This window comes from Gobio gobio (assembly GCF_949357685.1).
Source record: "Gobio gobio genome assembly, chromosome: 17".
Classification (NCBI taxonomy): Eukaryota; Metazoa; Chordata; class Actinopteri; order Cypriniformes; family Gobionidae; genus Gobio; species Gobio gobio.
In genome coordinates, this window is record NC_137110.1 from 13716348 (window position 1) to 13744218 (window position 27871).

At 36.5% G+C, this 27871-nt stretch overlaps 1 protein-coding gene across 1 annotated transcript in view; it reads right to left on the minus strand.

The window, feature by feature from the left end:
* The window catches only part of cadpsb (Ca2+-dependent activator protein for secretion b), a 99326-nt gene that overhangs the window by 61496 nt on the left and 9959 nt on the right, over positions 1-27871 (minus strand). The window contains exons 2-3 of the mRNA XM_079840185.1: positions 10001-10114; positions 6450-6782 (exon numbers count right to left, since the gene is read on the minus strand). Coding sequence (XP_079696311.1) covers positions 6450-6782; positions 10001-10114 — 447 coding nt within the window. The remainder of the gene's footprint in view (positions 1-6449; positions 6783-10000; positions 10115-27871) is intronic.

Below are 27871 nucleotides of genomic sequence, written 5' to 3' on the forward strand. Positions count from 1 at the left end.
ATAAAATAAATCCTGTAAAAATATTTATTTGCCAATAATCGTACTCAAAATGTAAACCTTTTTTCCAAATTGTTCAACAAATTAACCCCAATAATTCTAGAAAGACTAATTCTTCCAAATATTGCTATTCAAGGCGCAGTGTATATTGCAGAAAAGCAAAATATCACAATACAATGAGATTTTTTCCAATATTGTGCAGCCCTATACATCTATCTAGATTGTAAATACCATCAGACAGTTCTTTACATATATTTTCTAAGCTGTCAGAGAAGCCAGCATTCAAAGTTATACATATCCCCTAAACAACAAAGAACAGACAACAATGAGAGAGAAGAAACAGGAAAGGCTGAATGAATCTATTCAGTAATTCAATGAGAAGGCTCTTGAGAGCACCAGAGGTGTGCATCACAGAGAAAATCTATTTGTGACTGCAGGGAGATGAGCGTGAATGGACCAGTTTATGAGCTAGCACTAACTACAGTTCACAGGACATTCACTCTTTTCTAAGTCTAATTTAACTTCACTTAGAAGTGATTCGAGCAGTAATATTTCAAAGTAATCCAAAAATATCTTCTATGATAACTGAATCCCAACATGCTACCCATAAAATGCGGTTTCATGTTGTCTGTATGACTAATAGTAATGTTGCCTTATAGTAGGACATGTTGACTTTGCTTTCCGTCGCTATGGCACCGGCAAACATTAAATGCTCCATCTCCGCTGCTTTTGTTTGCAAAATTATTTGACAAAACACTACCGCCACAACTGCCCGCCACGATTCATTAACCATTGCTTGGCGAAATAATCAGAAAGCAATCCTACACTCATACTCATCCATCCTAATTTGACAGGTTTCCTGTAAAAGGTTTCTGTTTATTAATGCACAAATGGCTGATAATAACGCTCTTTTTGAGATGGTTCAGTACCTCTGCATTCAAATGGCTTGCAATGTTTGCTGTTGAAGTATGCAGTAAATCTGAACACACAGTAAGCCCAAAACAAGCCTGTACTTGTACTTCTGCCACTGTATTAGATAAGACAATATCAAACCAAGTCACATTTCAAAGACAAAATAAAAAAAATTGGGTAACACTTAGCATAATTTATAGTTATATTACTAAAGTAACTACATTTAACGCGTGTAACAAGAACACTAAAATAAAGTGTTACCAAAATTTGTAAAAGTAAAAAGCATCGAGTCTTGCATTATTTGTTTTCAGATGTAACTTGGTTTGATGTTCTGCTGTTATTATTTAGACATTTTAAGTGTCCAATTAATTTTTGGTGGCTGTATGTATGATTTCCTCTGAAAAAATTGAAAACAGAGCCAGGGGAAAGGCTGGCCGTGAAGTTAATGCAATGGATCGCTGGTTTTTATTTGCAAAGATGGGTGTGTGTATGTTCAGGGCAGTCAACAGCGCAGTTGCTCCAGCTGAATGCACAGAGCGCCAGACAATTTTTGCCAATTATGTGTGATTGTGCTTTCATTAAATACACTGCAGGTGGTGTATGAAGCATCTTTTGGCAGCCAAGAGAAAACGCCTCCCACACATGGCCTTACGACCCACACAACAGAGTCCTTCCTGAGGATAAAGGGAAAGAGCAAGAGAGAGGCATTTCGTAACTCTACAAAAGCAAAATATGCTTGGTTTGATGTGGAGTGGCCCAATCGATTCTTGTTTAATGCATAAACAAACTCATGGTAAACACGTTTCCGATGTGTATTCCAACCTATCGCCTGCTTTGAAATCAGCTGAGAGTGCAAGTTGTATTTCCGAAATCATCAAAAAAATTACGTAACATTTCAATCAAATTCAAAGCTAGTATAAATCAGTATTCATTAACCACCTAATTTATGATCTCCCAAAGCAATTACAAGGGCTTTTTGATCATAAAATAACTAGCCGACAGGATGATATGACACCCTAGCCTCTGAGTCATCCTAAATGGTACGCCTGTGATGTATTCAATGTGGGTTTTAAATAGCTTTTAGCTGTGTCATGGAGTTCTCCATCTACACCAGGAAGTATATGCCTTGGAGGATGCTGTAAAATTATCTCTTATAAGCCAAAATCCTGAAGCTATAGATTTATGACCCTTTCTTTTTGTATTCACTAAGCCTATTAATGAATTTCAATCATTACATAAGGTCCTAGGCACTTTAGCGATTAAAAGTTTGAGTTTAATGTTTTTGAAAAAAGTCTCTATTTTCTCCATAAAGTCTCCATTTATTTGATCAAAATTACAGTAAAAATTGTGATACTGTGAAATAATATTACAATTTAAAACTGTTTTCTATTTTAATACATTTCAAAATGTAATTTAGGCTATAACTGTGATCAAAGCTGCATTTTCAGCAGCATTACACCAGTCTTCAGATTTTAAAGAGTGTTTAAAATGCTATAATCGGGTCCCGGTGCATCTGCCAACCCACGAAACTTAAAAAAGAACAACCCAGTAACTTTGTTTTGGTAAGCCTTTCTCTGCAAGCACGTGAATTAAAAAAATCTAAACCAAGCAGATGTCTTGTTAGTATTTGGCAGAGAATCCGATTGAGGCAAGAACTGTGTGGAGAGGGGGCGGCACACAGCAAATCATTTGCATTTAAAGGCACATACACGAAAACAGCCTGTTCTTGACTGTAGTCAGAAATGGGTATTTACAACATGGATTTATAAATGATCTGTGAGGTATTTTAAGCTGAAACTTCATAGATACAATCTGGGGACACCTGAGACTTAAATTACATCCTGTAAAAATGGGCATAATAGGTCCCCTTTAACAGTGTTGGGGGTAACGCATTACAAGTAACTTGAGTTACATAATCAGATTACTTTTTCAAGTAACTAGTAAAGTAACACATTACTTTTAAAATTTACAACAAAATATCTGAGTTAATTTTTAAAAAAAGTAATGCAAGTTAATTTTTCACATTTATTTGACTACAGCTCTCCTGTCCCCATGTTGAGAGAAATCGAGAGTAAGTGCAGAGGCATTGTGTGTGAACATTTAAAATTGGGCATTTATTCATCTCACTTGCACAATAAAGATTCAGTACTGATGAATAAAATCAGTCAAATGCAAAATCAGAGTACTATGCAAATTAAATATGAGATAAAACATATATTATTATACATTTAATCTACCTTTATCGAACAATGTCTTGCTCCTAACCTTCGATGATTCAGTTAAACCATGAGCAAAAATTACTAGATTTTTTGTTTTTATTGGTACAACTTTTTCTTCCATTATCCAGAATGGCAGCATAGCTGAAAGGTTTGTTTTCGAGCTGTGCCCTCTACTGTACATGCGTGAATTTGCATTTTCACCTCAGCCTGAGGCTTACTATTTCAAGTTTGGTATGAAGAGGTCTTTACATTTGCACAAAATTAGAACTTTTTTGTTATAAAAAAAAAAACAAGCGAGAAAAAGTAATGCAAAAGTAATGTAACACACAATAAGTAATGCATTACAGTAATGTCTTACAAAAGTAATGTAACACACAATAAGTAATGCATTACAGTAATGTCTTACAAAAGTAATGTAACACACAATAAGTAATGCATTACAGTAATGTCTTACAAAAGTAATGTAACACATTACTTTTCTTAAAAAGTAAATAAGTAACTCAATTAGTTACTTTTTAATGGAGTAACGCAATATTGTAATGCATTACTTTTCAAAGTAACTTTCCCCAACACTGTCCTTTAATATGCTGATTTGCTACTCAAGAAAACATTTTTTTTATAATTATCAATGTTTAAAATGCTGCTTAATATTTTTGTGGAAACCGTGATCATTTTTTCAAGATTCTTTGATGAATAGAAAGTTCAAAAGTACAGCATTTATTTGAGAATAGATATTTTTGGTAATAACGAAGTCTTTACCATCACTTTTGAACTATTTATTGTATCCTTGCTGAATAAAAGAATTAATCTTTTTCCTTTTAATCTTTTGTTGTTAAGTATAGTTTGTTTAATCTTTAAACTTTACCTTTTATGTCTTTGTATAACATTGACATTGTATGGAAAAAAGCAGCATGAACATTCTGGTTCATTCCCCAGAAGATCACACGGGTGATGAGCACATAAGTCTGATTAAATGATGACAGAACTTTCAGCTAATCCTGCGTAGGATTGAAAATAATCAAAGATATTTGAAATTGAACAAAGACATTTGCTTTGTTTTAACCCCCATCTTTCTTATCACAAGGGCCATTTGGAATTCCTAAAGGCAAAGAGATGTTGATAGGAAAAGTTTAATAAAGGTTTGTCATACCTTTAGTACAATGGGGGAAGTTGAAATTATCTGATTGGTCAGTGTGAATGTTTCACGTTTGGGTTTCAGTCACATGGTCAAGGAATGGATAAAAGAAGATTGTAACTGTTGCTCTGGCTCTCTCTCTTCTTGGGAACGGCTCTTTGGCTTTCTCTTTTCTAAAGCCAGTCTCTAACTCTCTCTCACTTTCTATCCCTCAGGTAACATTCTATTCATGCTGGGTACGATTAATGGTACAGAGTTTTTATCATCTCATACTTCTATTTTGTAACTATTTTAAGTGTAACCATAACCAGATTTTGCGTTTATTTCCGTTGTTGGTATAAGTAGCAGTGGGTTGTAAAAGACGAGAAATGTACAGTTTACTATCATCTTGCTGATAACGTTGTCATTCGGCAACCCTGCAGCCTGAACCACTGTAGGCGAACCACCCTTACTCCTGTAAGTGTATGTAGTACCATCCGAAATCAGCGATATAAAAAAGCGCCTATGAAACTGGCAGAAAATCAGAGGCAAAACATTGTTTGTTTGTCACATGAACAGTGCTTGCAGGTATACTTGTCAAACAGAAATGGAGAAAAATGCTGGTTGTGGGCTTATTTGCTGGCAGATGCAGCAATTTTGCCCCTGCCAGCACTGTGATGTTTTGAATACACTGACACGAACACTGGCAGGGCTGAAGAGATTTTATGCTGAGATTTTTACAACATCCCTCCTCCCTTCTCTGACTGTTTGTCCATCTATCGAGAAGACCAGTTGATATATTAACGATTTCTTACATCACGTTTCCCTGAAGGCATTTTTCAATGTGTTATGGATCCCTTAAGTGCTTTCAACAAATGCCTATTTGCCCATTTTTACAAATGGAGGACGTTTAATTAGGAAATAAACTTAGTCTCAAGTAAATGCTCTGTAGCATCCCGTCTGAGTAATATAAGATCCAATAAGAACAAAATGAACAAACACTGATTTTCTGTCACTTTAGCTGTGTTTTTTGGCTTTCAGAGTGACAAACATGGGGAGACTGTATGCTAATTCCCCACCCTGAAGTCTGAGCTAGCAGGAAAAGTAGAAAAGCAAAAGTGGGTTAGCCATCTTCAAAGCACATTTGAAAGAGAGAGATTTAATGGTGGAGGCTCAGATAATATCTCTCTCAATATAACTGAGGAAAAAGAGCTAAAATATGAAGAAATATTTAAGCCCATTGCTTAATAAGTGTTTTCATACGGCTGTACCTTTTGGCTTAGCACCTTTTAACGATTGCTGTCTTAAGGTGATGTGTGTATAATTTTTTTATGTTAAAATACATTCTCATAACACAGTTTAATGTGAGGAGACAACTTCAAATTAACTTCTGAAAGAATGAACTTCTGGCTCAGACAATGGTGACAGTTTGTGGTGGAACAACCTGTTTCGTCTAACAATGGAAGACAGGGGTAGTGTTTGGGAAAAGCTGTAACTTTTGCACTACATCAACCACAATCAAGCACGACTTTAAAACCCCCAGAAAACTGTATTCCTTTCTGCAATCCACACATGCAAATTTCTCTTGATTACTCTTTTTATCCTCCAAATACAGTAATTTCTGTACTTCTAGACAAATATAACTGTGCCAGCATTGAAGCTTCTGTAAGGCAAGGAAATTAGATTATGAACTCAAGGACAATAGAACCAAGCATGTCCTTCACTTGGGAAGAACATATTATTTTAGATCTAAAAATACTATGTTGTTTGAAGTAGTCATGAGGGATCTTTGCCTTACTTAGATCTTGGTTCAGTTGGGATCATACTATAACATTACAATGTGAACAGTAAGGGGATGTTAACACAACACGTGTATTTGCATTTAAAGAAGATCAAGTGCAAAAACTTGGAACGGAATGCAGGAGCCTTGATATGCACAACACTTTTAAATAAAACAGCCAAAACATCATTCTGATGCATATGTCCTTAAACCAACAGCGTAATTGGAATGCTAGATCGCAACCTGTGTGAATGACCTTCAAAGCAAAACAAAGAAAATAAAGAAGGAAATAGAAGTCTCAGAGCTCATACTGTGTGTTCTACCAAAATATTTTATATAACCAAAATACTGTAATAATTTTCCTAGCATCTCACGGTCAAGTTGTGTCAACTGGCTCAAATAGCTCCTCCGCTCATTTCCCACCCACCTGGCAAGCCTGGTACAACAGCTGATGCTCAAACTTCTTGATCCCCAAGATCTGCTGGAACATCTCGTAGAGTTGGTCTTTGCTCAGGATGAGCTCGGAAGCAGCGCTGGCTGTCATGCGCTGCTGCGCCTTTCGTGGGTCCTCGTCTCCGCGGTAGATGGTGTCAAACTTGGCCATCCAGGAACTCAGCACGGTCTCCTTGCTCAGACCATCGATCTCTGGCAGGCTTCGGACACGTTTCTCGATGTGGCGCTTGAAGACCTCGCGACAGTCCAGAGCGGATAAGCCTCCAGTTTGGACCATTTTTGCAACACGGTCGCTCTTTAGAAAAACCTGCAGGGCGTACAGACAAGGGGAAGGCAACAAATAATTCAAGACTCTTTAGTCTATTTTTAGTTTTAGTAATCTATTTGCTACCTAAACATTGACTTAATTCACTTTTAAATATACAAATATATATATATATATATATATACAAATATATATATATATATATATATATATATATATATATATATATATATATATATATATATATATATATATATAATATATATATATATATATATATATATATATATATAAAGTTTATTCTCTTCGAAAAAAAAGGTATAAAAGCAAACAAAAATTGGCGACTCTGACTACCATGTGTGGTTCATGGCTCTAATGTAAGTAAATAACTAAAGACTCCTGACAATAAAAAGAAAAGAAAAGAAAAGGGATGGGCCCTTAGATACGTCCCATCCAAACTTCCTTGTTTCAATAGGAAATATAATTAACATAAAAGTGTGTTCACGCACGCCATGTCATAATTACAGCAATTTACGTGATTTCAACTTGTAAAAAGTGTTCACGTCCTTGTAGAGCTTGTAATTTGAGAGCTTCTACTTGTACCACGTGACTGCTGAACCACCTGACCGTTTAGGCGTTGATAGTGGTGCCATAGAAACGCAGAATTCCCAGCCCGAGGACGTGAACAGCCCCGAATATGTTGTTATCTCGAGACTACGGTGATTATGACTTAGCGTGAATTGCAAGGTAAGAAATGATTTTGCACTCGCCAAGCCATTTCATTGGACCTTTAAAAGGTGAGGTGGTGATAAAACCAGGAAAACAATTCTGCCCTTCAAAAAGTTTCACTTGGGTGACTTTAAAACATTCATTGTGTTTTCAATCTCCAATCTGCTAGAGAAAATTATGCCTCAGTGCTTTGCTTTAATATTCTATGCTGTGATAGATACAACATCATCTACAGTGATATACTGCAGTAATATAACCAATGCCATTAAAGCTATGGAAAGCAATGGTAACTGTAAATTTTCACTGCATTGAAATGATGGGATCAGTGTGGGCAAAAATGTTGCAGCCCTATGGTCTCTCTCTCTCTCTCTCTCTCTCTGAATTATTCAGACGATATTTCCTAATTCAAACCAGAGTAAAGGGAGAGAACATTTGTGATTTTATTCTTTAGTCCAACTGAAATGGCTATTGAGATCCAACTGCCTCCTCTTTTCCTATTCGCAATGTTTCACATTTGGTTTTATAGAGGTGAGAGTAAAACGTGATTTATGTTTTTTCTCAACAATTGGTGTGCTTGGCAGCTGCTTTTCTCTGTTCCATTTAAAAGCCCTTCTATCGTTCTCCATTCAAGAAGACAAATAGAGCTTTAAATTGCTGTCTGGTCCCAATCCAGACTGCAGTTTACAGTGAGCCTCTCTTTCTGTGGCCTGCAATGACAAACTGATTTGAAAATGAACAGTTCCGCAAACAGGCCCTGCAATGGCTTTTCTAGTTGAAACATTACAGAAACCTTGAGTCTTATTTCAGAGGTTTCAGAGGAGCATTACTAGCAGTTCACAAATTACCCATTTCATAACTAGTTGCCTGTTAAAGCTGGGACTTGTTTGCACAATAGACAACATTGCAGATGTGCTACACATGCATATTTATTTATTTATTGTACTGTATATGTTTATTTTTCTAATCATTTCTCAGTTAGCACTCATATACAGTACAACACTCTTGAGAATCTTGCTACTGGCTACATTAAAATCATTATTTACAACTATGACAATTAAACACAAAGCATTTGTATTAATGATTTTAAATGCGAGGCAGTCTGAAGTGTTCTAATAACCACTTTCAGCCATATTGCATAAGTAATTAGCATGCACAGAGGCCCAAAACGCAGCAACAGGATGTAGTAATGTAGTGACCTTACCACAATACTTGAATCCATTAGAATAGCAATCTCGTCATGGAGCATGTGTAAACACTTGTATGTGAGATGTGTTTTAGCTAAGGAGAGCCCTGAAGGGCTATTTAAGCACTCTCATCTCCATGATAATTCACTTACGAAGGCATGTGATCATCTAAATGTTTTGACTAATCTGTGGTGTGGTAAATTCAACTGGCTATGCAACATTTCAAGACACACAGTGCAATAATCAAGGAGCCAGTTCATGATATTGTTGCTTGCCAACATTACCCCAAGCTAATCGCCTGAAGGAGAGGTTAACATGCCACGACCTCACACGGACAGAGACAAACTCATTTTCATTCATTCATTCAGTGAGTGCATATTCTATAGAGGACAATTTGGTGAATTCACAGAAAGAAAAAATGTTAATAGCAAAGCATAGGTTATCTTTGGCTGCTTGAATGTCTTAATACTTTACCTAATGTCCAATACTTTTAATGTTAAAAGATTTCAGTTTAAAGGTGCTGTAAGCTATTTTTTTGGGAAGCAAGCGTAAAATAGCACTACCACCTGTCAGATATCACTGAAATATGTGTTGGTGGGAAAACACACTTGTCTTTGTGATAGCAGGATCTGGTAGGCACAAAAAGGAAGTGTCCTGCACATTTTAAGCTAATCATGCAACTTTAATACACTATCATTCAAAAGTTTGGAGTTGTTAAGATTTTTTTTATGTTTTTGTCTCTAAGGCTCAGCAAGCCTGCATTTATTTGATCAAAAATACAGTAAAACAGCAATATTGTAAATATTAAATATAAAATACCTGTTTTCTATTTTCTCCCCATTTTAATGTTTAAAATGTAATTTATTCATGTGATGACAAAGCTGAATTTTCAGCATCATTACTCCCATCTTAAGTGTCACATGATTCTTCAGAAATCATTCTAATATATTGATTTGGTGCTCAAAAAACAGTTATATTATATAACAATATTAAAATATTTAACAGTATTTTAAAATCTCAATAAGCTCAATATTTTTTGGGGAATATAAAGTTCAAAAGAATAGCTTTTCTTTTGTACCATTATAAATGTTTGTAAATAAGAGCATTATTTACTTACTGAATATTACTGACCTCAAACTTTTGAACAGTAGTGTTAACATCAGTATACTATACTAGATGAATATCAGCAAATAACATGTCTAATAAAAAAAATAAGTCTGGTAAGGTTTGAGACCAAAGAGATGTCTAAAAAAAAAAATCAAAGGCTGAGCAGCAACCAATAATGGCATGGATGATTACTTGAGCATGACAAGGGTCAATTTCATTCTACTTGCAATGATACTTCACCTCAAAATAGCTCTGCACTGCATTGATGAAGGCCTCATCCGCCACAATCTGTGTGTCTCCTTTGAGAAAAGACTCAAAGCGGTCCTTAGTGGTCTGCAGCTGCTGCTTGGTGATCTATAAGGAGAAATGAAAAAATAAACCAACGTCAAAATTCAGATTATTTGCGATTGCAAAAAATATTTAAAAAGAAAGACCAATGCATTCGTTTGTAGTTATTACAGATAATACAACATTATAATTGAGAGCTTTGTAATCAGTGACTCGATCTAAAATGGTCTCCGTTGAATCAGTTATCAGATTTTTCACATTAAGATATGAAGCCAGATCTATAGCGGTTCAGGACTAAAGTAAATGATGTGCAGCCGCAAAAGGGTTCGAGATTTTTCAGAAACAAATGACAAAGCACAGTGGGGTTTTTTTTAGCAAGAGACATTTAATACATCCTTGTTTTTATCAAAACACTCCCACAAGTACAGTCTCTTCTCAAGTCTACACTTAAAAATACTCTTTCTGCTTAAAGAAAAAAATAACACCCACCTTCAAACTCAATAACACACATTCTCTCTATTCACACAGCCAGATATCTCTAGCTACATTTCTCTCACACTCATTCTCTCACTTGCACGCTCTAATTTTAACCTTCCCTCACAAAAATTGTGCACTTAAATCCTTCATTTTTTTTAAATATGTCGATTTTTCAGGTATAATACATCTTATATTTTACTGCAAGCCTTCTAATTCCCTCTCTCTCTCTCTCTCTCTCTCTCTCTCTCTCTCTCTCTCTCTCTCTCTCTCTCTCTCTCTCTCTCTCTCTCTCTCCGATGTGATTCATCACTCTTCCGGAATGTCATCAGGGCACAAGATGACAGAGTGACGAACGAGTAAGCAACAGAACGAGGGAAGTGTTGTGATGGAGAAAAAGAGGTAAAAAAGAAAAACAGTATTCTCCTCCTCTTCATAAAAAGCAGACGAGCAAAGCCCTGACAGTTACAGTGCCACTGTGTTTTATGGTGGTGGTTATCATCAACTGGTTTTGCTTCAGGAACCAGATTTTACAATAGATATAATGTAGCACCCGAATACGCCCGAAAAAAGAAATGAAAAAGTTCACCCAAAAATGAAAATTCTATGAAAATTGTTTTAACAATATATAATTATATACATTATATTATTTATTTTTAGGGGGAGCTTGAGAAATCACTATGAACTTATATATTTTAAAGTACATTATATTATTACTTACATTAAAAGAGCTGTCTTAAAGGGGTACAAAAGAGGCTTTCAATAAAACTTGGCTGCCTATACAATACAAAGGCGAAATTAATTTTTAAATCAATGCCACCTGACTAGAGAAAACAGAGAAAAAAAGGCTGTTGTCTTTGCTTTTGCCAAATAGGTAGGAAAACTTCAATACCCATGATGCACTGGGCATGTTGCCATACAATGCCACTCCCCCCAGTCTGCTTTAGTAGAAAATACCACCTTGCTTTAGTAGGAAACAATTCTTAGCAAACTTTTAGTCAGAATGGTGTCCGCTTGTATTGTTCCCGGGTGCAAGAATTAGGCAGCAAAGAATCGTAAACATGGAGAAAATGCGCAGCGTAAAATCGGAAAAACCTTTGTATTTGTAGTCAACATTTCAAACTGGATGACCATGAACACAAATGGAAGGTAAAAACTGAAAGAAACTGTCGTTTTCACCATATTCTCCATATATATAAGGACCATATTCTCTGATAAGTTTTGTTCTACAGAGCTGTGCTAGTTCCATGTCTCCCATATCCCTGCACTCTTTCTTCTCACACAATAAAATAAACTCAAATCAATATTTCATGGCTTTTTATTTATTCATTTGGTAAGTACCAGTGTAATAAGCAGAAGAGTTTACCATGAGCAAGTCATAATCACAAAATATAACCCCCCCCATCTCTCCTAATGACTTTGTCAGAGTATAATTTGAAAAAAGGACTAGAGCTGCAACTAACGATTATTTTTTCTGTCGACTAATCTAACGATTATTTTTTCGATTAGTCGACTATTCTAACGATTATTTTTCCGGATTAATCTTATGATTCTTTTTTACTGATTATTGTACTTCAAAGAGGGTAGTGAATTTGTATATTATTTTAACATGAAATCAATGAATGATGACAATATTAATTGTATTTCAGGAAGGGTAGTGTACATAGTAGGCTATGCCATTTTATAAAGAAATATATGAACACAAGAAGCTTTTTAAACATAATATATAATGATACTATTCATCATAAAATGTATACAGAGTAGGCCTAATTAGGAAAAGTTGTTTACTATAGTAGTTGAGTATGATTTACTTATTGATTTGTGTCAAAAGTAAACAAATGCACTTGTATTTATCTGCAAAAGGTTCACATACAGGAGCTTTCAGCATAGTTTTAATATAGTATAACTAGTTGTCTATTTTGAAGATACATGTGCATAAACAACGACTAAAGCTGCCAGAAGTTTTAGCCCAAACTTCAAAGACACATTTAAATGATTAAAGCTAGAGGCATATCTTAACTTTAATGTTACTTTAATCATGCAAACTACCTATATACAGCATGTTATTATGCATATGTGTTTGGGACAGAGCGGAACCAGGTCGCATTAACAGCAGATATATGCAGCCCATAATAAATAAAAGCACGAGACGTACTGGGGTCGGAGAAGAACCCCGGAAAATGTGACCGTCTGTTGCAATACACGCGCCACGGTTCAGCTGCGCGAGAGAACACTGGCAGCAGGGTTGCCAGGTTTACACAACAAAACCCACCCATTCGTTACTCAAAACTAGTCCAAAACAAGCCCAATCGCGTTTCGGGGAGGTTCTCTGGTAAACATCGCGTTCGGGGGGTTAAATATGTGTGTTTTTTTGCAGGGCTGCCGGCTAAAATTCTCATTCCCGGGGCTAAATATCACATAATTGGGATCGCTTCAACCCGCGGACATGAGACACAGCCCGCGGCAACAGTGTAGAAGTAGCCCAATTCCGCGGAAAAAACCGGGACTTGGCAACACTGACTGGCAGTGTGAAAGCTCCCGCTCTCCACGCGCACAGCACCTGCTCTGCCACCGCGCGCAATGTGAAACCGGCATTACAGAGCGAACAAAGCACAGTTTTATTCGGCTTCTGTTTAAAGTACTCCCACACTTTTGAATGTCGCGGTCTGGCTTTATATGATAAATGATCATTTTCACTATGCCCGGGAGCAGAAGCTGCCATTATTCTAGATCTTCTGTTCCATTCTAGAACGTAAATAATGTGCCGCCGACGCGTCGACGCATTTCACGCACGTCGACGTATTTTCGTAGTCGACGTCATCGACGACGTCGACGCGTCGTTGCAGCCCTAAAAAGGACAGGTTGACTGTACATTCTCCATTACATATCCTATATAATTATATATGTATATTGTAAAATGTGTATAAAGATACAATGAATGGAACAATGAATTATTGTATTCCTCTTTTCTAGCTTGCATCACTGTTTTCATCATCTCACTGAAACATTCAAAACCTCTAATTGTGCTCTGTCATGCATACGGTGGCTTGCTAAGCATCCCAAAAAAACATTAAGTTTAACAAGATGTTATGTTGCTGTTCATCTTGAAACCACCAGTGTGACAAAATCTAAAGGAAACTGGGTTTTCTGTGTGCAAGTGTGTAGGAGGAAGGTGGAAAAGTACAAAGTAGCATGTGCCTGTGAGGCATCACAGCACCATCTGTGTGTTCATCTCTCTGCTATACTGTCCTCTCTCCTTCACACACACATAGAGCAGTTGACTTTATCTGCCTTCTGAACTGTCTGTACAGAGAATACTATAACTCTGAAGAACAGCTTGCAGCCCTCAATATTTCAGAGTGTGCTTTTCTCTTTCTTATTTCCAGAATAGTTTTTTTATGAAGGTCGGGCACAGGCATACAGGAGGGGATGTGTGTTAACTTGACAGCTCTAGTGTGTGTGTGTGTGTGGGGTGTATGTGTGTGTGTGTGTTGTGTGTTCATACATGACGAAGACATTATAATGTAAATGTTTAAAGGCTTCATTTTCTATCCCTGCGTTGATATATTTCATACTGGAAGCAAGATGCACATTAAAAGGGAGGGCACACCGTTTATGAAGAGAAAGATTATACATTTTAAACGCTTCAGTTCTGTTAGAAGTTTATATTGCCAATGTCAGCATTTAGAACCACATTACTTTATAGCTTCAAAACTAACAGATATGTACTGAAACCCTGAAAAGTTTCGATTTCATTTAATTTCTATGACTGAAGGAAGGCAAAGAAAAAGAAAAAAAGCTAGAGGAGGAAAACATTGAAACAATAAAGATAAACTTCTTTACTAACGATAGATTGGATCAAATAAATATCTTTACTAACCCACAACCCTAACCTTTGGTGTCTAAATTATTCAAAGGTATATAATACGATTAGGAATGTCTCTTTTTAAAGGGTTACTTCAGCGATTAGCATTAAGCTTTGTATCGTACAAGAAAATGGTAGTATATTCAAATTATCGTACTTTTCCCCCTCATATCCCCCTGAGACGAGAGAATTATCAGAATCCTCAGATGACGCAAAATGACGATATTTATATGATGCGGTGCAGAGCAAAGTGAGTGTTTCAACTTTTCAATGAATTCCAATGAAAGTTAAGCTTCCATTGGCATGATCTGAAAACACGCCAGTCTGGACACACTAGGGATGAAACGGTATGGAAATTTAACATCACGATTATAGTGACCCAAATTATCACGGTTATCAATATTATCACGGTTTTGTTCAAACGAAATGAAAGTGTTCAAAAAGAACAGATGCACACACTTAAAACATTTCAACAAGTTTTATATTTGAAATTCAACAAACAACAAATAACTAAAGCAGCTCTATGCACTTTTTTAAGCTAGATTCTGTGGGATTTCCTTCCTTAATGGCCGTCATCAATAGCAACGCATAACACATAAATAATAATAATTTGTCGTAAATATAATCTCTAATATTATCACTGTAAATATATTCCCAAGCAATATTCTCATCAGTGTTCTATCAGACACATTTAAATCTAGCATATTTTGTGTTAGAGCCCAAACAGTATCCTAGTGAAATAATGCATATCCATATTTCCATATGATTTGACAGTTTATTTTATTAAATATCAAAATGTGTGCATCATACCTGACACCTAGATGAACACTTTACAGTCTTTTTATGACTGTCATTCTCTTCAAATGCTATTGAAGTTTGAAACGTGAATAACGTTACCAATGTTGTATGTAACTTTACAGACGGTCCCTAAATTCGCCTGCGTTATGCCAGTCATAACAGATGCGCTGTGGTTCTGCTGTGTTTTTTTTTAAACCATTTTCGCTGCTGAAATAGAACAAAAACAGTCAACCACTGTATGATGAATGAATCTCCTGCGTACAGCACACGTTTATCTCTGATCTGAGTGCAGATTTCAGCGAGTGAGCGCGGCGCGCGCTTGGAACAAAACTCCGCTAATCTGAACGCCTCTGATTATGAGATATTGCATTCATAAACTCAATAGAAGCACGTGTAAGTGCTTATAATGCGCAACGCGATTATAACAGATGGCTTTTGAGAAGACTAGTATAAGTTCAACAGCCAGAGTGGCTAGTGTGCAGCCGAAATAACGTTACACCCGCAAATGGCGGTTGTTAATGTCAAACCCTGATTATTATCCCTTAAATGTCACCCTAGTCTTGTCTGAATTTGTTCGTTCGCTTCACGTTATTATTTCCCAGACGTAGGTTTGGTATTGAGGTCAAAGTCCACTTGCCTTGCGTTCGTAGTTTTGAAGTGTTTTCCCTATTACAGCGACTTTCTTCTGGCATGTTTGCAGACAGGGTGACCATCTTAGATTAAGTTTCCCTCAGGACTTTTGTAAAAGCCAAAATATGACCACGCCTCAGATTTGGTCCTTTTAGAAGGCAGAACAATCCCCCGAGTGCTGTCACTGCCTTCGGCCATTTCTCCTCATTCAGAAAACAGCGGTGTCGCTGCGCCAGACTGACGCTGACTGGACAAGATTTACCGCGAGTTTTCACAACCGTGATAATCACACGCGGTTTTAATGATAATAACATTTTATACGATATTACTAACCGTCACTAAATTTTATCGTGGTTTATAGTGAAACCGGTAATCGTTTCATCCCTAGGACACACATTGTGAATGACAGTCTAGAAGGCACCAAATTAAAAAATAATTTCACATTTCTACTACATAATTGACCCAGTTTAAATGCACATTCATCTTCCCAGTGCTGAAGTATCCCTTTAAACTAATCTGAATGAAAACATACAGTGTTGTTAACTAAAACAAACTATTAAAAATCATTTTCGTTAATTGAAATAAAACTGAATATAAATATTACATAAAATAAATATTAATGCAAATATATATTAACGCTAAAGTAAATAAATATGAATGCAAATTAGAAATGCTGCCTTGGCAACTAACTGAAATATATCATTTTATATTCAAGTACTACAATTTGGAGCCCATGGTAATGGAGACGGGTCGAAAAATTATGTCAATAATGCAAGAGAACGCAAAAGCATTAAAATGTTTTCCTCCCGTCGCTTAATATGTCCCTTTAGTGCCTCCGTACTACTAAACGTAAATCTGAAATAAAAATTAAAGTAATATAGAAATATTTAAATAAAACGAATAAAAACGGCAAAAGCTCATAACAAAATTACTAAAACGTAAAGGCACAATATGTAAGATTTTTAGATTCAAATATCTAAAAACCACTAGAACAATGTTATATATTTATGTTGACTCATGTACTTATCCCAAATTTTTCCAACAAAGTTTAAATGCATAGAAAATAATCATTGTTTAGTTCAACATGGTTAGTCTTATTGTTTGAATTGAACTGGTGTCGTTTTTATTATTTACCGTGAGCAACATTTGTACTATGCCTCAGAGACAATACTATTTTGTATAGCATAGCAAAATCAGAAAGAGCTTTATTTGTAGTATCAGTAATAAAGCAGTTTCTCCACACTACAATATTTTAAAATTAACTGCATGCCAATTAGCAACACATCCAACTTTTATTTAATATGATATTCTAATATCGATCTAGCTTACTTAAACGTACATACTGTGCCTTTAAACTAAAACTAAATGTAAACTGAAAATATAAAAAAATACTACAATTGTGTTTTATGTGGTTTTGTGCTTAAGGTGTAACAACAACAGATTATCACCTCTTTTTTAAATAATTACATTAGTCTGTACAAAGCACCCCTATATTTCTCTTTATTGAGCCCCTAGTTGCAGAGTGACCAATATCCATCAGTACTTTAGTGGTACCTTCACCCATCCTCCCAAGTAGAATTCCCATCGATTCCCTCTTATCATGATTACCCTGTAACAGCCTGATTCATTCGTACACACTCAGTCAAACACATATTTCAAACTCCATACGTCACTACCGGCGGAGAATACAAGTTCATTTGGTAATGCTGCCCTACAAACAAGCACCGCGAACCTGGATCTCTTAAAATAAAAATTTATAAAATAAATTTTTATCAGAAAACAGAATGTTCCTGCAATTGAGCAGAAAAATGGAAAACTGCACTATAAAGTGATTTCTCCAATGAGCAATCCGACAGAATCACTTAAGCCAAAAATACAAAGGGGCTTGAACATTGCTGAATTGTCTTTTCCAGCTTCCCCTAATCAGACTCGAGACACTCTTTCTTTGGAAATACTATCAACAGTGCTTTTTACTTCAACCTCACCTGATGAATCCATTCTCCTGCTATAACATTATAATTTCAGCAGCCATATCTTATTTATAGATTCATTTACATTTCATTCTTGGGAAAAACAAAAGTGTTAATTTTCTTTTGTGTGAATGAAGAAAATGAGGCACTCATTCAGTGTGTGCGTGTGCACACTCAGCAGCAGACTGCAGAGTCGTTAGTAATTATGATAATTGCATGAGTGCAGCAGCTTTTGCTGTGGGCCAGAGATGATGCATGAGAGAGAGAGAGAGAGAGAGAGAGAGAGAAAGAGAGAGAGAGAGAGAGAGAGAGAGAGAGAGAGAGAGAGAGAGAGAGAGAGAGAGAGAGAGAGAGAGAGAGAGAGAGAGAGAGAGAGAGAGAGAGAGAGAGAGAGAGAGAGATAGGAAATGTGGACGAGCTATTTCAATGTTACTCCACAGATGGGGAAGTATCATGTTTGCATTCAATCTTAAATGTGCATCTTAATTATTATCATAAAAAAAAAAAAAGTTCATTTAAACCTAATTTAATTTCAAGTAAATCTCAATGTAAATTTGTTTTTGGATTTAGGGTTTCAATTTCCTATATACAAGCCTAGCACACACAAAAAATGTTACTTTACTGAATAGGCAAGAGCAAATTAAGGTGTTTGTCAAATTTAGACCCAGACAACTAAATGAAATGGAACACGTAACGCCCAAATTCAATATAACACTCTCATCAAAATCATTTGTAAGTACATTATGTGCTACTTAAATGGATCTTCCCACCAGCTTTAAAAGTTTTTCTGAGACAAAGACATCATAAATTATATTAATGCTGAGCTAGTGTGCACTACATGCCAAAAATAAATAAAAAACTAAATTTAAAAAAGTTGATACGATTTTTTTTATATTTTGAAAGTTGTTTTTATGCTCACCATGGCTACATTTATTTGATCAAAAATATACAGTAAAATCAGTAATATTATGAAATATTATTACAATTTTAAATAACAGTTTTTATTTTTATTTTAATATATTTTTAAATAAAATGTATTCTTGCAATGACAAATCTGAATTTTCAGTATCATTACTCCAGTCCTCAGTGTCACATGATCCTTCAGAAATCGTTTTAATACGCTGATTCAGCACTCAAGAAACATTTCTTATTATTATATCTACATTGAAAACAGTTGAGCTGCTTACATTTTTAGTGGAAACCGTGATACATTTTTTCCAGAGCTCTTTGATGAATAAATCCTGCTTAATAAAGAGTCATTTATGTTATTTATAAGGCGTTATCCCAATGCAAACACACTATATGTAACAGGAATAATTAATAGGCCAAAATATCTGAAATATCACTTTCATATAATATTAAATAGAAATAATATTTCAAATTGATTACATGCTTTGTACTATACAATCACATCTATTATATAAGATGAAATACTGAATGAATGAGAGTGCAGTTAAGAAACAAATAATGTGATGCTGCATATTTAATACACACAAACACATTTTGTCATACTGATTATGCCATTTGTATGGTGTGCCATACAATATATTATCTACACATTAAAATATCAAAGGAGTCATGTACTTTCTTAATGCTTGCATTACAGTGGATGTAATAAACAATCAGGACAATAAGCATAGTGATCTACACACAAAACCCACACTACTAGAGAAACAATATCCTTGAATAAATAAACAAAACAAGCAGCACTGCAGTAATACAAACACACAAATAGCTTCAAATAATATGAACCCAGTTTATTCGTCAAAGCAACATCAGCACAGTAAAACTGCCCTAACGAATCATTCCACAACTTCATCAGAACTCAGGGATACTGATCTGCCAAAGGGGGACAGAGTGTTCTGCATTGTCCTGGAGCCTGCAACTCTTCTCCTCCTCTCCCCTCCCTGCGTCCCTCCATGGCATTTTCTATGTTTAGCATGATGCTCGGAGCGCAAAGGGACTATGAACCCACAAGGCCAGTGCTGAAGATAGCAGCTGGTTAGTTTTGGTGTCTCTGAGCCACAAGGCAGAGACAGGCCTGCTACTGTGCAATCCCCAGTAGCACATTACATCAGAAATGAAGTAACCGCGCAAACCAGCTTTTGGCACCTCATACGTGCTGTTTGAATGGCATGTTAATACCTCCGTTTTACATTTCATTTGAATGTGTGTCCTTCAGCATAACTGAACTTCACATCAACTCTACTTAAAATTATTTGAGTCAAGACAGCATTATTAAAATAAGAGAATGAAGACAAGGAAGAAAAATCCAATCAGCAGGTATTCAGAAAAATAGGACGCTTCACTGCGTTTATATAACGTAAGTTCAACAAACGTTTAAAGTTAACATAGCTTACATTCTAGACACGAAATTTCCAGTTACTCTGACAACGAACATATTTCCGTGTTTTGTTCCTGAATGAATCAATGTTTTGAATCAGTTGAGCAAATGTTTCAATGACTCATTCATAATGACATTTGTTTCTTAATGAATCAGCGCTTTGAATGAATCAGTTGAGTAAAGGATTGAAGGACTCAAAGGGATAGTTCACAAAAACAAATATTTTGTCATCATTTAATCACTTCAAGTTCCAAACCTGTGTGAGTTTCTTTCTTCTGTTGAACACAAAAGACGAGAACGTTGGTAACCAGACAGTTGACGGTAGCAATTGCTACCAATGACAAAAACATTTTTGGGTGAAATAACCCTTAAACTGGTTTTGTTCTTGAATGAAATAGCGTGTTGAACGAATCAGTTAAAAGACTGAATAAAGGACTCGTGTCGCCTCCTACTGGCGTATCCATGTAAAGTGCAAGAAGAATCACTGAAAAAATACCCACCACTAAATCTGTTCAATAACGTCTTATCATAAGGAATATTACTGTTATCATTTGCTACACTCAAAACTCAAAATTTGCTACACAAAAAAAAAAAAGGTTCTATATGGCACCAAAAATGGTTCTTGGCTCGTAATCATAGGGGAACCTTTTTTAGTGCTATATAGCACCAATTTTGGTGCTTCAGTGGTTCTTCAGTGGTTCTTCAGCGGTTCTTCAGAGGTTCTTCAGCGGTTCTTCAGAGGTTCTTCACCGGTTCTTTGACTAAGGTGCTATATAGCACCTCTGAAGAACCGCTGAAGAACCACTGAAGCACCAAAATTGGTGCTATATAGCACTAAAAAAGGTTCCCCTATCATTACGAGTCAAGAACCATTTTTGGTGCCATATAGAACCTTTTTTTTTTTTTTAGAGTGTACTGCTATCATCTGAATTTAGTATACATAAATGTAAATATGGAGAATAAATTAACCATTGTTTTTAAATTTGGAAGACAGATGTTCAGCAATACCTTAAAGGGATAGTTCACCCAAAAATGAAAATTAGCCCATGGTTTACTCACCCTCAAGTCATCCGAGGTGTATATAACAGTCTTCTTTCAGACGGATAAAATCTGAGTTATATTAAAAATGTTCTGGCTAATCCAAGCATTATAATAGCAGTAATAGTTGCTCTGTTTTTGAAGTCCATAAAAAATGCATCTGTCCGTCAAATAACGTGCTCCACACGGCTCTGGGGTGTTAATAAAGGCCTTCTGAAGCGAATCGATGCGTTTGTGTAAGAAAAATATCCATATTTAAAAATGTATTTAATTTTTTTCTATGGCTCTGCATCAGCCGTCCCCGCGCCATCACTTCCGGCGAATAAAGTCAAAATACATGCAAACTACCGGCGCGATCATAGATTCCTCATTAGTGCCTGCGCGGATCGGTCGAATGAGGCATCTACGTATATATATCTTTGATCGCACCAGTATTTTGACCTTATTCGCCGGAAGTTATGGCGCTGGGAATACTAGATGACATTCGTCTGATAAGAGGTAAAAAAATTGCATAAATACTGTTCGGTTTCGAAACCGATCATTTCGTGTCTTAAGACATCAATGTGTTGCCACGAGCCGCATGGTTTAATATGGATGTCTATGTGTTTTTACTCTCATAGCTCTCATACTCTAAAATATCCCCATTATACGACTATCACACTGCAACGGTTGGAGTTAAAAATCTTAATTTGTGTTCTACTGAAGAAACAAAGACACCTACATCTTGGATGCCCTGGGGGTAAGCAGATAAGCATAAACATTTCGTTTTTGGGTGAACTATCCCTTTAAGGATCATATCTAAAAAATTAAAATTAAAATTAAACAAGGCTGTACAATGTGTTCATGTAAATATTTTAATGTTTTAGAATATTACCTTTACATAATATTTTGTATAATGTTGCATTACTGTTAGAAAGTCTTTCTAAAAAAGATAAAAATACAGAAAAAAATATGTTTATAGAACTGTTGTACAAAAGCAAAAAATACTCTCAGTAACAGCTGTGCTGACATTCAGTACAACAGCTCTTTTGCTGCCTTGCACACACTGTTGTAAAATATTCCTTTGTAACAACCCCAAGCATATACAGAATTTTATAAGAAGCATAAAGCCTCAAGCAAGAGAAGCTCGTCTCAGAGCAGTAGCGTTAAAGGCAATGCAAACGGATTACTTTACATTTGCTTTCACAAAACTTTACCACACACCAAAATGCCTTCTTAAATATGTTCAATTCAATTCAATCCCTGGACCTTGACTGGTATGCGTGTATTCGTCTCTACTGTATGTGTGTGCGCATTGTCTCACTGACATTCTATCGGCGTATTGACAGCACAATAAGACTATGCGATGTAGAATTTGGGTGCTGATGAAGTATCTATCGGCGGAACATAAAGTAAAGTGCTTCAGAGGATTGTGAAACGGTAGCATTTTAATCACACTTCTAAAAGACAGAGCCCACAGCCAGCCTTTTATTTGACAGAAGTGCGCGAGTGAAGAAAAAGACATGTTCAGAGTGAGTAAGGGAGTAAAGTGGGGGAAATGATGGGAAAAGCAAAAAGTCTTATGTGATGGAAAGACAGAGAGAGTGCCTTTAGAAGGTTTTTGGTGCTTCTGTGTGAGCTGAGAGGTATCTAAGTATGAGACAGTGTGTGTGACAGAAAAAAGGCTACAGTGTGCTCAGTATTAGAGTTAATGGGCGTGTGTGTGTCTGTCTCAGAGAGCGCTAACGTGTGTGTGGGTGAAAGCACTTGCCTGAAACTCCACTAATCCAGCTAAAAATAAGAACTTGTGCCATGTGACACACTGCCTCTGTAAGATGGCTTCCTCCCGTGAAGAATTAACGCTACTCTGACAGAAAAGATGCAGCCAGACTATGACAAAAATGACATGTGCCTCTTCAGACAAGTAGATTTTGAATGTAACAATTTAAAATGATGTAAAATATATATATTTTTAAAACATTAGTAATTGTAAGTATTTGTATGTAACGTGCAGTTGTCGAACACACATTTTCATATGTTTGAATAGTCAATGAAATATATACACTATATTACCAAAAGTTTTAGGACGCCTGCCTTTACATACACATGAGCTTTAATGACATCCCATTCTTAATCTGTAGGGTTTAATATGGAGTTGACCCACCCTTTGCAGCTATAACAGCTTCAACTCTTCTTGCTTTCCACAGGGTTTAGGAGTGTGTTTATGGGAATTTTTGACCATTCTTCTAGATTTGTGAGGTCAGGCACTGATGTTGGACGAAAAGGCCTGGTTTGCAGTCTCCGCTCTAATTCATCCCAAAGGTGTTCTATCAGGTTGAGGTCAGGACTCTCACTCATCCATGTCTTTATGGACCTTGCTTTGTGCACTGGTGCGCAGTCATGTTGGAACAGGAAGGGGCCATTCCCAAACTGTTCCCACAAAGTCGGGAGCATAAAATTGTCCAAAATGTCTTGGTATGCTGGAGCATTAAGAGTTCCTTTCACTGGAACTAAGGGGCCATGCCCAACCCCTGACAAACAACCCCACACCATAATCTTCCCTCCACCAAACTTTACACTTGCCACACTCAAACCGTTCTCCTGGCAACCACCAAACCCAGACTCGTCCATCAGATTGTCAGAGAGAGAAGAGTGATTCGTCACTCCAGAGAACACGTCTCCACTGCTCTAGAGTCCAGTGGCGGCGTGCTTTACACCACTGCATCCGACGCGTTGCATTGCACTTGGTGATGTAAGGCTTGGATGCAGCTGCTCGGCCATGGAAACCCATTACATGAAGCTCTACGCACTGTTCTTGAGCTAATCTGCCACACAAAGTTTGGAGGTCTGTAGCTATTGGCTCTGCAGAAAGTTGGCGACTTCTGTGCACTGTGCGCCTCAGCATGTGCTGACCCCACTCTGTGATTTTACGTGGCCTACCACTTTGTGGCTGAGTTTCTGCTGTTTCCAATTGCTTCCACTTTGTTATAATACCACTAACAGTTGACCGTGGAATATTTAGTAGTGAGGAAATTTCACAAATGCACAGGTGGCAACCTATCACGCTTGAATTCACTGAGCTCCTGAGAGCGACCCATTCTTTCACAAATGTTTGTAGAAGCGTCTGCATGCCTAGGTGCTTGATAGGGATGGGACGGTATGAAAATTTCATATCACAATTGTAAATATTATCACGGTTTTGTTCAAATGAAAGTGTTCAAAAAAGAACTGATGCACACACTGAAAACATTTCAACAAGTTTTATATTTGAAAAATCAACAAACAAATAAAACAAGCAGCTCTGTGCACTTTTTTAAGAGGTTTTTTTTAAACGTAAAAGAATTTACAAACATACAAAAATGCATGTGCAGATGTTACACCTGATGTAAGAATAACACCAGGCTGGGAAAAAAATGTCGGGGTATGAACCCAGGTCATCTTTGCATGCAAAACAAAAACTATGCTCTTATACAGTAATTATGCATTCAATTATGTTTTAGTTTTTTTCTTGGAACTAAATGGGCCAAGAATACTTCTGCTGCCGCCTTAAAAAAAATCATGGGATAAGAGGGGGTTAGAGGGAGCTTTCATGCTAAAATCTAATAGATGCTCTCTTCACGTGCTCAATGTCGTAATAGAGACCTTGAGAAAAACAGAAGGTCATGTCGGCCTGCCAGGAAATAGAGGAAGAGGGAGAGACAGAGAGTGAAAGGAAAGGAGTGCTAGTGCTGCTTAATGGATTATAGGATATGGAAAAAGCTGGGAAGGAGGGAGGAGAGAGAGAGAGAGAGAGAGAGTGTGTTCTGGTTTACAAGGGGGAGAGTGGGTGTGTGGCAGCAATGGCATGAGGAAAATATTTCACATGCTTTAGAATAAGGGTTCCGGCAGATCTCCTAGAGAGACACGGCTGTAGTGCCACAACAACTAGTAGCTACTGCTGTTCATCACACTATATTGTTGTGACACAATCTTCCTCCTCCACTCTGGCTAATACTACTTCCTTTCATCCTACTCTCAATGCCTCTAGGCGAAAAAAACTGCACATTTATCTAAACTATGGACCTATATATTGGCCAGACTGTTTTGAGATTATTAGCAACAGACGGCCAATAACTGTTCCCACTTGACTAATTAACTCTCCCGTGTCAGTGTCCAAAATCTACAAACACTTTTAGTTGCCTTGTTATTTTGTAATGCTCTGTTTTTCAGCTCTGGGTAAAAATGTGGACTTTTGGTTGGGCATCAAAGCAGATAAAAACCATAAAAATGCAATATATTCCTTTCTGCGCCAAATCAAAGTTTAGTTTTTGGTTTGCTTCTGCACTAGAGAGGGTTGTTATTATTTCTCTAATTCTTAATTGAGCCATCTATCTTCAAAGAGCACAAATATGAGAAGCCAATTAATGATGAATAGCAACATAAATTACACATAAGTTTTCCCTCTAATTTATCATCATAGGCAGGACACTTTATTTCCATGAATATTAGAAGTCTCATTAGGAGCTTTATTAGGGCAGAAGTAAGTTATTTATAGTGCTTGAAATATGGTCTTAAATATGATCTTCTCTAGCATATAAAACAACCACATAATGAATATATATATATATATATAAAAAAATTAAAAAAATCAAATTAGGTATCATCTTCATTACCCAAAATAAAGACAAACTCACATGTGAAAGCCAAAAACATCCCGTCCTGAATTCTTTCCCATCTTTGTTATGTAAATACAGTTTATGGTATCATTGGGTCTCTTATTCTGTTCTTAAAGGCACAATATGTAAGATATTTAGATTAAAATACACTAAAAACCACTAGAACAATTTTATATATTTTGTTGACTTGTGTACTTACATTATCCCAAGTGTTTCCAAGAATGTTTAAATCCAGAGAAATAAGCCATTTTAACCAGGACACAGACCGTGTCCGTGCGTCGCCTATCAATGACATTATACCAGCGTTACCCTCGATTTCTGTTTTATTTCGTAGAAACCATGGAAACACCAAAGACGCTTTAATATATTATGTGTTTTACAGGTGAGCAACTGTTTGGAAACATTCATCGACAGAAAACTAATCATTGTTATTTAGCTCAACACAGTTAGTCTTATTGTTTAAATCTCGTTTTCTTGATTTACAGCGAGTGCCATGTTTTACCATGCCTAATATTGATCTAGCTAGTGTCTCATAGTAGCCGCAGAGCAAACGCACAGAGTAGAATTATAACAACTTTCGACACACTCAAATGTATCTAATGTGATAAATACTTGGTAACAGTGTTGCTTTACCCCACATACACATGACCGGAAAAAGCAGAAGCGGTCCTCTGCGTTATATTAAAAGCTCTGCGAAATCAAGGCGCCATCAAGCTACATATAAACAACCTCTAGAGGCAAAAAATGACATATTATGGCTTTAATCGTTACAGAAAAGTGCTCAAATAGCTTGAGCAGATGTCCCTCATCTCACCGTCTTTCTCAGACTTTGCTCTAAGCAACACTTGTTTAAATAGCCACGAAAAATCACACATGTACAAACTGGTACAAATACAGGCTTCCACAAGTACCTAACAATATGAACAACAACCGAAAAACACTTTTTCAGCAAAAGCAAACACTTTCAAGCACCAACTGCTCTGGCTCTGAAGAAATGTAAATACACTGTTCAAAAAGCCTTCAGAATGAGGTTTGATTAATGAATATGGATAGTTCCCTTTTAAAGGGATAGTTCACCCAAAAATGAAAATTCTGTCATCATTTGCTGGTAGTCAATGGTTGCTCTATCTGCTTGGTTACGGACATTCTTCAAAATATCTTCTTTTGTGTTCAGCAGAACAAAGAAACTCATACAGGTTTGGAATAACTTGAGGGTGAGTAAATGTGAACTATCCTTTTAACAGTAACAAGTCATTAAAATGTCATGCTACACATATGCATGTATATTATTACAATTATACGAAATTATGTATTTGAATGTGCACGTGTGTCCATTTATCTATGTATTGATGAATCAATATCATTCATAAATCTACATTTATAATTTCAAGAGTGCCAGGCTAAATTTACTCTCTGGGTCATAAGTTAATTAAAGCAGCACTAAAATAGCCACCATTTATTTCACTATTTAATAATTCACACTCAAAGGAGGTTTAAGGACGTTCCAGCTGGATGTTTATTACTTCTGACAAAATGAATCTGCCAGTCTCTCACGTTCTCTTCCTCTCCTCACCTGTCCTTTTCTCTCAGTGTGCTTAATGAACCGGTAAATTTCATCCCCCCTCACCCTGTTATATTAATAAGGTAATTTCAGAATCTCCAAATCTCATCTGAGACGATCCAGCTCTGGCCTTTCAATCAAACATCCTCTTATCTCCACGGGAACCTCTCCTAACTAACTCCTGCTCCATCCAGCTGCCCGAACCGCTGCCGTCTCTCAGGCTCTTTTAATCTCCTGTCTGACCTCCACTCTCTTTCTATTAGTGTCGCTGTCATTGTTGTGTCCTCAACCTGTTCCCTTCACTACAGACCCTTATGTCTCTCCTCCACCCTTAATATTCCCCTTTCTGTATTATGAAGCATTATAATTAAACATTCATATCTATGATTTCCTTACTGTTTTAAATAGTTTTTTTTCCTTCAGATTCTCTGTAAACAACCAGCAAACATCAATGGTCCAGTTTCATTCACCATGAAGTCAAAATTGGAATATGGAATATTGCAGTATTT